Source organism: Asterias amurensis, chromosome 12, assembly GCF_032118995.1.
Source record: "Asterias amurensis chromosome 12, ASM3211899v1".
Classification (NCBI taxonomy): Eukaryota; Metazoa; Echinodermata; class Asteroidea; order Forcipulatida; family Asteriidae; genus Asterias; species Asterias amurensis.
Window position 1 is genome coordinate 5,513,765 of NC_092659.1, and position 14,172 is coordinate 5,527,936.

The 14,172-nt window shown below is 40.2% G+C and overlaps 2 protein-coding genes across 2 annotated transcripts; both read left to right on the forward strand.

The window, feature by feature from the left end:
- The first annotated feature begins 7,357 nt into the window (after positions 1 to 7,357).
- Positions 7,358 to 7,831, forward strand: LOC139945375 (C-type lectin domain family 17, member A-like). The gene has a single exon (XM_071942723.1). The coding sequence runs from the start codon at positions 7,358 to 7,360 to the stop codon at positions 7,829 to 7,831; it is 474 nt and encodes a 157-aa protein (XP_071798824.1).
- A 4,635-nt stretch (positions 7,832 to 12,466) lies between these two features.
- LOC139945380 (asialoglycoprotein receptor 1-like) lies at positions 12,467 to 12,811 on the forward strand. The gene has a single exon (XM_071942728.1). It carries the CDS (start codon positions 12,467 to 12,469, stop codon positions 12,809 to 12,811), a length of 345 nt encoding a protein of 114 aa, XP_071798829.1.
- Positions 12,812 to 14,172: the final 1,361 nt, after the last annotated feature.

Consider the following 14,172-nt stretch of genomic DNA (forward strand, 5'->3'; position numbering starts at 1 on the left):
CATCATGTGCATAAAATAACAAGCCTGTGGAAATTTGGGCTCAATCGGTCATCGAAGTTAGTTGCGAGAAAATGATGAACGAAAAAAACACCATTGTTGGACGAATTTGTGTGCCTTCAAATAGGAACAAAAGACCTAGCTAGAAGTCTTTTATTATTTTAGTGGGAAATTAGCTCTTCCTCAAAAACTACATTACTTCATAGAGAGTCGTTTCCCACAATGTTTTATAATCTCAACAGCTCTCCAATGCTCGTTACCAAGTCAGTTTTTAAGTTAATATTTGTTTTGAGTAATTACCAAACGTGTACCTTCCCTTTTAGCAGAAAATATTGCTTAACAATTTTCTGCTGAACAGAGTAATTACCAAACGTGTACCTTCCCTTTAAGCAGAAAATATTGCTCAACAATTTTCTGCTGAACAGAAATGAGGATGCCAGTCCAACATTGTACACGCGATATGGTAGTTTGGCTGTCAACCTAACTGCTATAAGCATAATTTTGTTATTTATACTTAGCTGTTTTTCGTTTTTTTTAAGCAGCTCTATGAAATTGGGCACTGTTGTCTTCGCCATTTGATTGACGATTTGATTGATTGCGTCTGCTTAGTGCACAACTCTATGGCGTTTGCCAACCCACAGGGTCTGTACGCATGCGTGACTGTAATTAGCATATTTCATGGGAAGGGTCCATTCTTATATAGCGCATTTCACAATAACCGTATCAATGCGCTTTACATTAGTGCCCTGGTCATAGGGCCAATAACATCCCTTTTTTAATGTTTCTCAGCTCCCTAGGGAGTATACAGCCCTGAGCTGCCTGTAGGGCGCTTGTGGCTTTTCATACACAATATCAACCTCTACCCCCGCAGGTACCCATTTATTCCCCTGGGTGAAGAGAAGCAATTATAGGTTTTCTCGGTCATATTCGGCAAATGAGCAGTCAATTTCATTTTCATGCGTTCGAATTGAAGCTGTGTTGCCTCTCTAGTTGTTACTGCGTTTCAAATTCAGAATTCGGCCATTCAATTTCGTTTTTGAGTCGAGTCAAATTCCTTTAGCACTATGTTTAATTTAGTGTATCGTCATTCTTTTACGAGACACACACGCCTCAAGGAGCGACTGCGATTTTGAATGCTGCTTTGGTGAATTGTTAAATTGAATGATTATTTTGTTAAATCGAATGACGAAACATTATATTTGACTAATCATAAAACGGAATCGAATGGCCCTTTTTCATAAGCATTTGATTGCACGCGAAATAGAAGAGCTTGATGGTTAAATTGGCTGCTCTTTTTCCGAAATTGGCCTAGAAAAAAATCATAGTAAAGTATCTTGCTCAATGATACTGCGTCACTTAGTGTGTATGTTGTCCTTGCCAGATGTATTGATAAATCATAATAATTTTAAAGTAGTCAAGTAACGACTTATGAACGATTACTTTCATAACAATGCCTTGAAATGGTTACGGGGTTTTCCCGCAAGTGTAATGGGTATACTCCAGGCAAGTATAGACGATGTGACCTGTGACATAACATGTTTACAAAAGAGCCACAGAGCCTGGAGTTCCTACAGGCAGGAATTGTACACAGCCCAATGGAAGAAATGATAAAACCTTATATTTTGTTGAGATTGCACTGCCTAATTCTTACCAACTTTTGATAATTTATGATGAAAGGGGGGCACATCTCAAAACTTGTCCAGCTTTTACTTTCACAATTCTTTGATTTGTGTGGATATTATTACACACAATGACGACTTTCCCATAGGACCTGTGTAACATTGTGCCTGCCAGAATGCTGAAAGAATGTACAAGGTCACACTTATTGTAAACAAAGTTCACATGGTCTATACTATGCAGTTACAAAAAGAGATACTTGTTGATACTGCGTCACATGCTAACCGCTGACTTTGCTGGCACCATGATCGCAGATTAATTTTGGTCTTCATGATTATGGAATGCCCCACTGAAAGCTTTGGACACTATTGGTAATTACTCAAAATAATTATTAGCATAAAACCTAACCTAATGGCTCCCTCTGAAGTAAAGTAGTTTTCGAGAAAGAAGTAATTCTCAAAGTTAGAACTGAAATCAAGCATTACACACAACTCCGTGTGACAAGGGTAATGTTTTCTTTCTCAAACTTTCACAGGTTTGTTGTTTTTATGCATACGGTTAAGATACACCAAGTGAAAAGACTGGTCTTTGACAACTAATACCAATAGTGTCATCTTTAAAGGAACACGTTGTCTTGGATCGGTCGAGTTGGTTATTGAAAAGCGTTCTGTAACCGTTTGTTATAAAATGCATATGGTTAGAAAGATGTTGTAAAAGTAAAATACAATGATCTTCACAAATATGCCTCGAAAGTGCGTGGTTTTCTGTTTACCTCGTCCACTCACACGGTCGGCCATTTATGGGAGTAATAATTTTGACTCCCAAAAATGGCCGACCGTGACAGTTGGCGACGAAAAAGGAAAACCGTATAATTTTGAGTGATACTTGTGTGGATCATTGTATTCTACTTTTAAAACATCTTTTTTATCCTATGCATTTTATAACAAACGGTTACGAACGCTTTTCATCGACCAACTCGACCGATCCAACAAGGCAACGTGTTCCTTTAAAGACTTGAACGAAAAAGGGCAACAACTTATCTTTGCCATAAGTCATAACAATACAAAAAAATCAAACAATAAGGACGTTCAGGTCACACCATATTCAACCAATTGTAATCGTGTACAAAACAATCATTTTTAACACCCTTCTTTAGTGCTTTTCGGTAAAGCTCGGTTTGCACTTACTGCAAATGCGACTGCGATACGAATTTTGATATCGGGCTGTTTTCGCATGACGTTCTACACACGTACCAATTTCATTATAATGGACATTCATGCGCTATAATTATGTTGTATCCAATGACATCTTTGCATGGTTCTGTAAAACAAAATACTTGTCATTATCATTTAAAATTCTGCGTTATCATTTGGTCTGCTTTGAAGTGCTGAACGACTATGTCACCTACATATACCAGAAGTGCGTTTTAGCGATCGTTACATACAGCAACTGCTTTGGGCTGAACTTGCCATTGTGTTATCACTAAACAGAAACAGTTATTGGTAACGCTCGCGATTAGCTTATTGTTCTATTGCTTAAGATTTCGAAAATTTGATAGATCTATGCGAAAACCTACCCCAGCAGTTAACTTTACCTTATGTCGGCTGTTGCTGCGTTAAACTATGCTCGTATGTAATCATCGTGTACACGTGTGGATTGGATGATAAAATTAACAATAACATGCATTTATATGAAGAATCTGATGCAATGTAAAAGGCACATAATGGCAGCATCCTGTCAAATGCTTCAAGGCTGGTATCGCGAACTTGTGACGTCAGGGGTGCTTTGTTGGGTCGTAACCAATAACTGTTTCGGTCGTTGTCAGTAATTAATTACTTGCCGATCGAAACAGTTATCGGCTACAACTGCCAAAATACACTTCAGATGTTCAAATTAGGGCCATCTTGATAGGACATCATGGGAAAGTGTCAACTTTTTTGTATGGTCACCTCGCAGCGTAAAACAACATTTTGGGTGCGTTCGATTAGCTTCCCCGGGTCGACGCCGGTCTGCTGCCCCCCCCCCCCCCCCCCCCTACGTTCGAATAACTTTGACGTCATACCAGGGGCTCACCCGGGTCAGCCCCAAGTGCCCTACTTAAAGAACGGGTCACTTGGGGCTGGCCAATGGTGCATGACGAGAGGTTGAGTGAGATATTTCGATTAGCTCTTGTCAGGGGCTCGCCCAAATGAGCACCGCTGGGTCGACACGGGGAATCTAATCTAACGCACCCTTTGAAAGTTCATTTCGCGGTACGCAGAGCAGCAATTTCTTCTCATGTGTTTTGGGAGACATAAAACGATATTTTGTTTCGTGAGGCTGATGAATGTTTTTAAATTCTATTATTTCAACAACTAATGGTCCACAATTGCCCGTATGCTGATTTTCAAAAAGATTGATTTTGTAAACCACTTTTTGGAAATGTGTTTCTCCTGCAGGAGCTTATCGAACGATCACACTCGCCCTCTCGCCCTCTCGTCGTGCACCTTGGGCCAGCCCCAAGTGACCCGTTCTTCAAGTAGGGCACTTGGGGCTGACCCGAGTGAGCCCCCTGCAATGACGTCAAAGTTATTCGAACAGGGGGGCAGCAGACCGGTGTCGACCCGGGGAAGCTAATCGAACCCACCCAAAAATGTTGTTTACGCTGCGAGGTGACCATACAAAAAAGTTGACACTTTCCCATGATGTCCTATCAAGATGGCCCTAGTTTGAACATCTGGAGTGTATTTTGGCAGTTGTAGCCGATAACTGTTTCGATCGGCAAGTAGTTAATTACTGACCACGACTGAAACAGTTATTGGTTACGACCCAACAAAGCACCCCTGACGTCACACTTCGAAGTTCGCGATACCAGCCTTGAAGCATTTGACAGGATGCTGCCATTATGTACCTTTATTTACGTTGCATCAGATTCTTCATATAAATGCATGTTATTGTTAATTTTATCATCCAATCCACACGTGTACACTATAATTACATACGAGCATAGTTTGACGCAGCAACAGCCGACATAAGGTAAAGATAACTGCTGGGGTAGGTTTTCGCATAGAGCTATCAACTTTTCGAAGCTATAGAACAATACGCTAATGGCGAGCGTTACCAATAACTGTTTCTGTTTAATGGCTACAGTGATAACACAATGGCAAGTTCAGCCCAAAGCAGTTGCTGTATGTGACGATCGCTAAAACGCACTTCTGGTATATGTAGGTGACATAGTCATTCAGCACTTCAAAGCAGACCAAATGATAACGCCGAATTTTAAATGATAATGACAAGTATTTGCTTTACAGAACCATGCAAAGATGTCATTGGATACAACATAATTATAGCGCATGAATGTCCATTATAATGAAATTGGTACGTGTGTAGAACGTCATGCGAAAACAGCCCGATATCAAAATTCGTATCGCAGTCGCATTTGCAGTAAGTGCAAACCGAGCTTTACTAACACGTCGGCCATTTATGGGGGTCAAAATTTTGACTCCCATAAATGGCCGACGGTGATAGTTCGCACAGTAGAAGGAAAACCACGCAATTTCGAGGCAAACTTGTGTGGATCATTGTATGCTACTTTTAAAACATCTTTCCAACCATATGCATTATATAAAAAACGGTTACAAACGCTTTTGTTTTGACCAACTCGTCCGATCCAAGGCAACGTGTTCCTTTAAGCATTTTGCACTGTATGCTATACATACAAACTCCAATAGTGGGGTGCACTTCAAAAGAACAAGGAATCACTAAAAGGGCGCTCCCTATACCAGTGCCTGTCGTTATTAAAGATGCTATGTCAGTTTTTTTGCCCCAAACATTAAAAAATAGATTTTTTTGAGTGAATGGTATTTCAAAGAGTTTCACCCGCTCTAACGAAAAAAAGTTTAACTTTTACTTTTAATGGCCAGGAACCATGACAAAAATTTAAAACGTTTCTTATAAAACACATAAGAATTGGTCACGTGATATATATTGTCGGGATACCGACAAAAAAATAGTTTTGAGCACTTTATTTCACTGCTACTTATAATTGGCAGACTTTTTCGAACAATGGCTCAAATGAAAGCTTGTAACTTTTTCTCGACCCCAATCAAAATACCTATTGAATTTTAATCAAAATTTTTGGGTCAAATCGGCCAAAAATCTGACATAGCATCTTTAAGCTGATCTTGATCATGATGAGAGTGGACCATCGGGTGCACTGCACTCCACGTATTCTGTCTGGCTTTACTTTGTTTGGTTATCAGCTGGGTGTGATTGCCTAAAAACCATCCAAAGTCAGCGTTCAAAATGGCGGACACCGTCGTTCAGACCGTGTAGGCGTACCGTAGTCTCTTCAAATGATGTGTATTTGCTATTATTTATAAGGGGAAGGTATTATACATTGTGTCAAACAGAATTGCCATCATATGCAAATATTGGTCATAAATTTTTCTCCCTGGAGTAATTTCATACGTCGCCGTTTTTGTTAAACACAATTTGTTGTGCGTCATTTAATCTCAAACGAACATAAACAATGCCTCAGTGGTTGGTTGTCGCGGGCAGAATTGTCATTAATTTGATGGACTCGGTCTTTTTTCATCCTGGGCGTATGAAGTGTTAACAATAACCAGGTTTGGTTGCATCCAGGTATTGCGACTAATAAACAACCAAAGAGTCAGCTTCACGCAACGATGAGTTCCTTCATTAAATGTATTTCTTATTTTGTCGTCAACATAATAATATACGTAGATACTGCGGCCCAAGTTTGCGTATTTCTTACTTTGCCCGCATCCCAACATTTCAAAGATAATCCAACTTACCAAAAAAAAAAAACATTTAAAAAACAGGGGAGTTCGATATACTGTTATACCTTCCAATCCCAGGTCAGATAAAATTGTTTCAAACAAAATAATTGGCAACAAAACATTAATGTCTCCCTCGAGTAGTTCCTACGTCAATTTGTCCTGGAAAACGTATCCAATTGTTCATACGTCATTTAAAGGAACACGTTGCCTTGGATCGGACGAGTTGGTCAAAACAAAAGCGTTTGTAACCGTTTTTTATAAAATGCATATGGGTAGAAAGATGTTGTAAAAGTAGAATACAATGATCCACACAAGTTTGCCTCGAAATTGCGTGGTTTTCCTTCTACTGTGCGAACTAACACGGTCGGCCATTTATGGGAGTCAAAATTTTGACCCCCATAAATGGCCGACGTGTTAGTCGACGAGGTAAAAGGAAAACCACGCAATTTCGAGGCATGTTTGTGTGGATCATTGTATTCTACTTTTACAACATCTTTCTACCCATATGCATTTTATAAAAAACGGTTACAAACGCTTTTCAAAGACCAACTCGACCGATCCAAGGCAACGTGTTCCTTTAATCTGAAAAGAACTGCCTCACAGTGGTTGGTTGTCACGTGGTTTAATGAGTTTAATAATTTCTTCGCTGGTGCAAAATTGTTTGTTATTGGACTTCCTGTCTTTTGTCATCGTGGATGTATGAGTTGCTAATAACAACCAGGTTTGACAGTTTCCTGGTAACGACTGAACAACAAATATTCCGCTTCACACAATTATTCGTAGACATATACTGCGCCGCTTCAAAAATTGCTCATTACTGACTTTTGCTCGCACCACTCCATATCAAAGATGCCTCAACTTACATTTTTACAAATCTCAAAGTTTTCAAAGTTACAATTAAGGAGCTCATTGCAGCTGATGTCATGATTTCAACTGCAGTTGTTACTCAATTTGTTATCATCATGGTAACCAAGGGTGTGTTTGCAGCGAGAGGGTGCCCTTATGGATGGGTGCCTTATGCTGAGTCTTGCTACTTTGGTCTAGATGGATCCATGGAGGGCAACTGGGCCACCGCCGTGATGCAGTGTGATCGTAACAACGCATCTATAATGTTCCCGAGCTCAGATTGGGAAAATAAATTCATATTTAGTTCATTTCAGCACCATGGAGATCTACTCGGTGTTTGGATCAATTGTAATGATGCTGAAGTTGAAGGTGAATGGAACTGCAACGAGGATGGTAAACCGACTGAATATCGGAAGTGGGAGCCAAACCAACCAGATGATGAGAAACATTTAGGTGATCAGGATTATGGCTTCATGATAAGCCGTGATTACAAGAATAATCCATACATACTTGGCTATTGGGGTGATTTGTCGGCAACACGGGAAATGTTCATCGTTTGTGAGCGTCGCCGTCAAGCCAGATGTGGATAATCCTCTACGATTGTGTAACGCCTATTGCCTGACAGTAGATGAGTCTACTGGTCACTTTGTGTCTCGCTGTCTCTTCGGCCACACCCTGGACAGATACCCAACAGACACAGTAGCCGCCTGCAGACGACGATGTATGGAGCGCCAAGACTGTCTCTCATTCACTGCTATTTTGATTTTACCTGGATCTTGTAAAAGTACGATGACACTTAGAATAATTATCGTCTTGTGTATTTAACTTGTCACTGATACAAGCAAGATGTGAACTTGTCAAGATCGCCGAACACTGTAAGTTGAAACAACATATGGAAAGCCAATTAACAATCAAAGCATCAACCCCCCCCCCCCCCACCTAAGAAATGCATCTTTAATGGAATATTTCACGGAAACGTGTTGCTTCTTTGCAACAGTTAATGTTGTGTCTTTCTTCGTGATATGAAATGAAGGAAAAGCGAACAGACCTGTTGCATCAACTTTGCTCGCCCTGAACATTTCAACTTCGCGCCAGTCCTTGTTTGGCTTTTTAAGATCATCACGTTAGTGTCATACTGACAGTTATCAAAACCATTCAATATAATAATGTGTATGAGTTTACGCACAGGAAATAACGAAACATTATTTCTGATTACTAACATGTTCAATTTTTAGCCTTCGAGAAAGACTCTGCTAGGGTCGAAACGTCAGGCCATTAACTATTTTTTGCATGTTCAATTTTAACTACACTTTTAAATGTTTCATTTTGTTTTTCTTTCTAATTTTTTTTCTTGGGGGGGGGGGTAAAATATAGCATTTTTTCAAGAAACTGTGTACACAAACGTTTTCTTCATAAAATTACTGCTGGAGGGACAAAGTAAAGATCGTGTTCTCTTTTAGAAAAACAATTTAAAGGTCTTTTGATATATATTTGTGTTAGCAAGACTACATGTTGTTCTATAGTTACGCTCAGTTACGCAAACATTTTTGTTTACAATGTATGCTGCATTGTTGGGAAAGCAAAAAGCAAAGTTAAACTGTGGTGCATGTGGTGATAATTTTAAGTAAATGTTGTAGATTTTTGTATTCCTTTTTCATCCAATCGAGCGAGAAAAGGGAAGGGGAATATATGTTTGGTATCTCTTGTTCCTCAAACTCAGCCGAAAATAGGAGGGGTTCAATTTTGGTATCCTTTATTGCTCAAACCCAGCCAAAAAGTGGAAAAGTATATTTTGTATTCTCCTTTGCTGCTCAAACCAAGAGAAAAGGAGGACGGGATAAAATTGTTTTTCACATGAACCACAAACTTGACAAAAATTTGCAAAATATTGCTAATTATAATTTTTATTTTTTTCGATAGTTGAACCACATGTTCAATTTGATAGAGAATAACGATCCGAATGTTGTAAATAGAAAATATAATATGATAAAAAACATTATGTCAAATCCCCAACAATCATATTTATTACACTGGACAATGCAATTATCGCGTGTTTTCAAAATTTGGGTTGCACCAAGGTGCGCGGGTTTTTTCCTTTACACGTAAAGGCAACGTTTGCCCCTTTCGAAACCACGGCTTCGGCTTTGGATTCGGCCTCAGGCTCCGTTCTCTCGTCTGAAGCCTTGAGCACTTACGCAAAGCACGCGCAACAACGTCAAAACAACTGCGGGGCCAAGCTAGCCTGGGCCAAATTCAAATCCGAAGCCGTTGTTTCAAAAAGGGCCGTAAGTGGCATGGTCTATCAACGCACTTTGAAATCAATGATGACAATCTTATTTTACTGTAGTTCACGAAATTCGCACAAAAGAAATAAAAAATGTAATGTTAACATAGACTGTTTGTTTTGTGTTCAATATGTCTCTGAGTTGTAATGAATATCTTGACATTCATGGGAGCGGATAGAGTTGCGACTACTTTACCATTTGTTTGTGTCACAAGATGAGCGGTGTATTGTTTAGGCTGGTCCTGTGCGTTTTGCTGGTGTTAAACATTTTTAAAATGGATACACAATTCTGTTAAGGCATTTCCCCTCTAGTTTATTTTGTTTTCACTCAGCGCATTTTTCCATTCCAAATAGGTGATACCCAGAGCCGTATATTTGGATCGTTGTAGCCTTGCTCAAGGCAGTCGAATTATTCACTCCGAAAAAAGACCGCCGCTGTATAAAAACCCACCCGTATTCACTGTGCGTAAAACCCACCCGTATTCACTGTGCGTAACATCGCACGACACGATGCCCCCGTACACTATCCGCATGCGGAGGCCGTCAGGCCGACAGCCTTGTAGGGTCTGTGTTGAAGCCACTGACCTCATTACTATAATAAGCGAAGAGTTCCCACGGTCAGCTCATTACCATAATGCCCGCGAAAGATGAGACATGTCTACATCATCACACACCACCACCACGGACGCTCAGCGAGCATGATAGGCGTGTGTGATTGGACGTCAAAATGAATAATTCATTTGCCTCACATCCTGTGTTGTCTGATAGGTCTGACGAACGATATACATATTCATGAGCTGCATACTAGCATATCCTAGAGCCCCCCCCCCCCCAATTTCGTCCACTATTGGAATTTTTTCAATACAACACATTAAAACGGGAAGATACAGACCCGACAAGGCTGTCGGCCTGACGGCCTCCGCATGCGGTTAGTGGTGTACGAGTGCGATGACTTGTGTGAACAGTTCGTGCGATGTGGCAGTGTGTATACGGGTGGGTCATTCGGTGTGATCGCACACACCATGCACAGGGTATACGGCGGGTGGGTTTACAGCTGCGTCTTTTCGGAGCGAATAATGCGACTGCCTTGAGCAAGGCTAGGATCGTTGCGACAACTTGCGATTAGAAGCAATTTTGTTTCCAAGAATCCCATGGGCGAACACGGGGTGCCAGACTAGTCTGCCCATCGGGTTGTGCTGCGTTTGGAGACAACATGGCGCCCAGCAACCACGTGACCAAAGAAAAGTGGTCCCTCCATGTCGCAACTCTCTCAATACACAGCTCTGGTGATACCCAAAGCATTGCGCCCTCTACCGTTCTCCCGAGAGGCAAATATCCAAAAGCGAACGCACTCACAACTCAGCAACACACGTGTGGTTTGTGACCTTTCAAATCATGACATGGAATTCAGAAAAGCTTTCACCGGCCCAGAAAATGTCGCCGTAACCAAATAATACGCAGTTCGTACGCTAATAGGCGATTCAATTAATATTCCGGCGTTTTCCCATGATGCACTGTCAAAACTGTCTCTACTCGACAAACTGTAGAGGGCGCACCAATTTGCTCACTATCATTTAATAATATATCATCCGCACCACATGCTGGATGCAACGAACACTCAAGCTATAAATAGCAATAAAATGCGCTCATATACCAGCGCATGCCGTTAAACTAACATTGGGATTGTGGTGGACATTGGCAGGCGACCATGATATATGACACTCACGAATAACTACAATTTCTGACTTCAATTAACTCGGTTACCAGCTGTGGTGTGATTGCTTACGAACCCAACCACATCACAATCAAAGATCAAAATGGCGGGTCCGTCATTCCGTTCAGACTGTGAAGGGATTTATTGGTAGCACTTCAAATGAGTTGTATTTGCTGAAACTATGCTGTTTTATCGACGGTTTGAATGGCAAATTTAATATGTTAGACCTTCGGGAAAGACTGTGTTCTAAATGCAGGGGCAATATTTAAGTTGAAGACACTGGACACTATATTGATAATTGTCATAGACCAGTCTCCTCATCACTTGCTGTATCTCAACTTATGTGCACAATAACAAACCTGTGAAAATTTGAGCTCAATTGGTAGTCAAAGTTACGAGATAATATGTAATGAAAGAAAATACACTCTTGCCAAACGGAGTTGTGTGCTTTCAGAGGCTTGATCTCGAGGCCTCAAATTCTAAATCTGAGGTATCGAAGTCAAATTCGTGGAAATTACTTCTTTCTCGAAAACTACTTTACTCCAGAGGGAGCCGTTTCTCACAATGTCTTATAATACTATCAACAGATCTCCATTACTCGTTACCAAGTAAGGTTTTAAGCTAATAATGATTTTAAGTAATTACCTATAGTGTTCACTGCCTTTTAGTCAAACAAGTTAGGAGAAAGAAACAAAGGTCACTTTTTCTCACTTGAATAGTTTCCTATGCCACCGTTTCTTTGAAAACGTATCAAATTGTCCATACTTCACTGAATTTGAAAAGAACACATCACCTTGGTGGTTTAGTTAACGTCCGGTATAACGGGTCTGACTGATTTCCCTGGTGGCTGGTGCAAAATTAAACTCGATTGTCAAACTGTGTTTTGTAATCATGGCCGCGTGAGTTGATGACGGTAATCAGGTTTAACCGAATCCCAGTAACGACTAATAACCAAACATTCCTTTTTACCCAATAATGCGTACTTTAATTGAATCAATTTATCTTTTGTTTCTACAGGACCATATTTCGCAGAAAAATTCAAGCCGATAGAATACTGCGTCACAAGGTTCCAATATTCACTCTGACTTTTTGCTTGCACCACACTACATCAAAGAATCGTCAACTCTCAAAATACCGTCAAGAAATCTGACAGTTTTAAATTGTTAAGTGTGCTCATTGCATCTGATGATGATTTCTAAGGCAGTTACTACTTTATTTGTTATCATCATGGTAACCAATGGTGTGTTTGCAGCGAGAGGGTGCCCTTATGGATGGGTGCCTTATGCTGAGTCTTGTTACTTGGGTCTGGATGGATCCATGGAGGGCAACTGGACCACCGCCGTGATGCAGTGTGATCGAAACAACGCATCTATAATGGCCCCGAGCTCAGATTGGGAAAATAAATTCATATTTACTTCACTTCAGCACCGAGGTGGTCCAATAGGTGTTTGGATCAATTGTAATGATGCTGAAGTTGAAGGTGAATGGAACTGTTACGAGGATGGTAAACCGACTGAATATCGGAAGTGGGAGCCAGACCAACCTGATGATGAGAAACATTCAGGTGTATAGGATTATGGCGTCATGATAACCCATGTTTTCAATGGGAAGAATCCAGACGTACTTGGTTATTGGGGTGATGTTTGGGCACCATATGAAATGTTCATCGTCTGTGAGCGTCGCCGTCAAGCTAGATGTGGTTAATACACTACGAATGTGTAACGTCTATGGCCTGACAGTAGATGAGTCTACTGGTCACTTCGTGTCTCGCTGTCTCTTCGGCCACACCCTGGACAGATATCCAACAGACACAGTAGCCGCCAGCAGACGACGATGTATGGAGCGCCAAAATTGTCTCTCATTCAACATCAAGCGGAATTAGCTGCTACTATTTTGATTTTACATGCTTCTTTAAAAAGTACGGTGACACTTAGAATAATTATTTTCTTTGTGTAGGTAAATATTATCACTGATGAATACAAACAAGGTCTGAACTTGTCAAGATCGCCGAACACTGTAAGTTGAAACAACATATGGAAAGCCAAGTAACAATCGAGGCATCAACCCCCCCCCCCCTAAGAACTACATTTATAATGGTATATTTAACGAAAACGTTTTGCTTCTTTGCAAGAGTTAATGTCCTGTCTTTCTTCGGGATAAGAAATGAAGGAAAAGCGAACAGACCTGTTGCAAGTACAGACTGTTGTGAAACATAAACTTTGCTCTCCCTAAACATTTCAACTTCGCGCCAGATGGAGCATTTTTTTAAAAGATCAAAACGTTAGTTTCATTATGACTTTTATCAAATCCATTCAAGATATAATGTGCATGAGTTATCGCACAGAAAATAACGAAACAAGTATTTCTAATTACTGACAGATTTAATTATAACTAAATTTTTAAAAGCAGTGTACACTATTGGTAACTATACTCAAAATAATTATTAGCACAAAACCTTACTTGGTAACGAGTAATGGGGAGAGGTTGACAGTATAAAACAGTGTGAGAAACGGTTCCCTCTGAAGTAACGTAGTTTTCGATAAATAAGTGATTTCCAACAAATTTGATTTCGAGGCCTAAGATTTAGAACCTGAGGTCTCGAATGCAAGCATCTGCTGAAAGCACACAACTTTGTGTGACAAGGTCATTTTTTTCTTTCCTTATTATCTCGCAACTTCGACGACCGATTGAGCTCAAATTTTCACAGGTTTGTTACTTTATGCATATATTGAGATAAACAGAGTGAGAAGACTGGTCGTATTACCATAAGTGTCCACTGTCCAGTGTCTTTATTAAAGTTGTTTTTTTTTTTTTTTGGGGGGGGGTTAAAGATAGCATTTTTTCATTGAGCTGTGAACGAGAAAAAAATCTTCATAAAATACTGCTAGAGGAACAAAGTAAGGATCGCGCGCAATTTTGAAAAAAATATAATA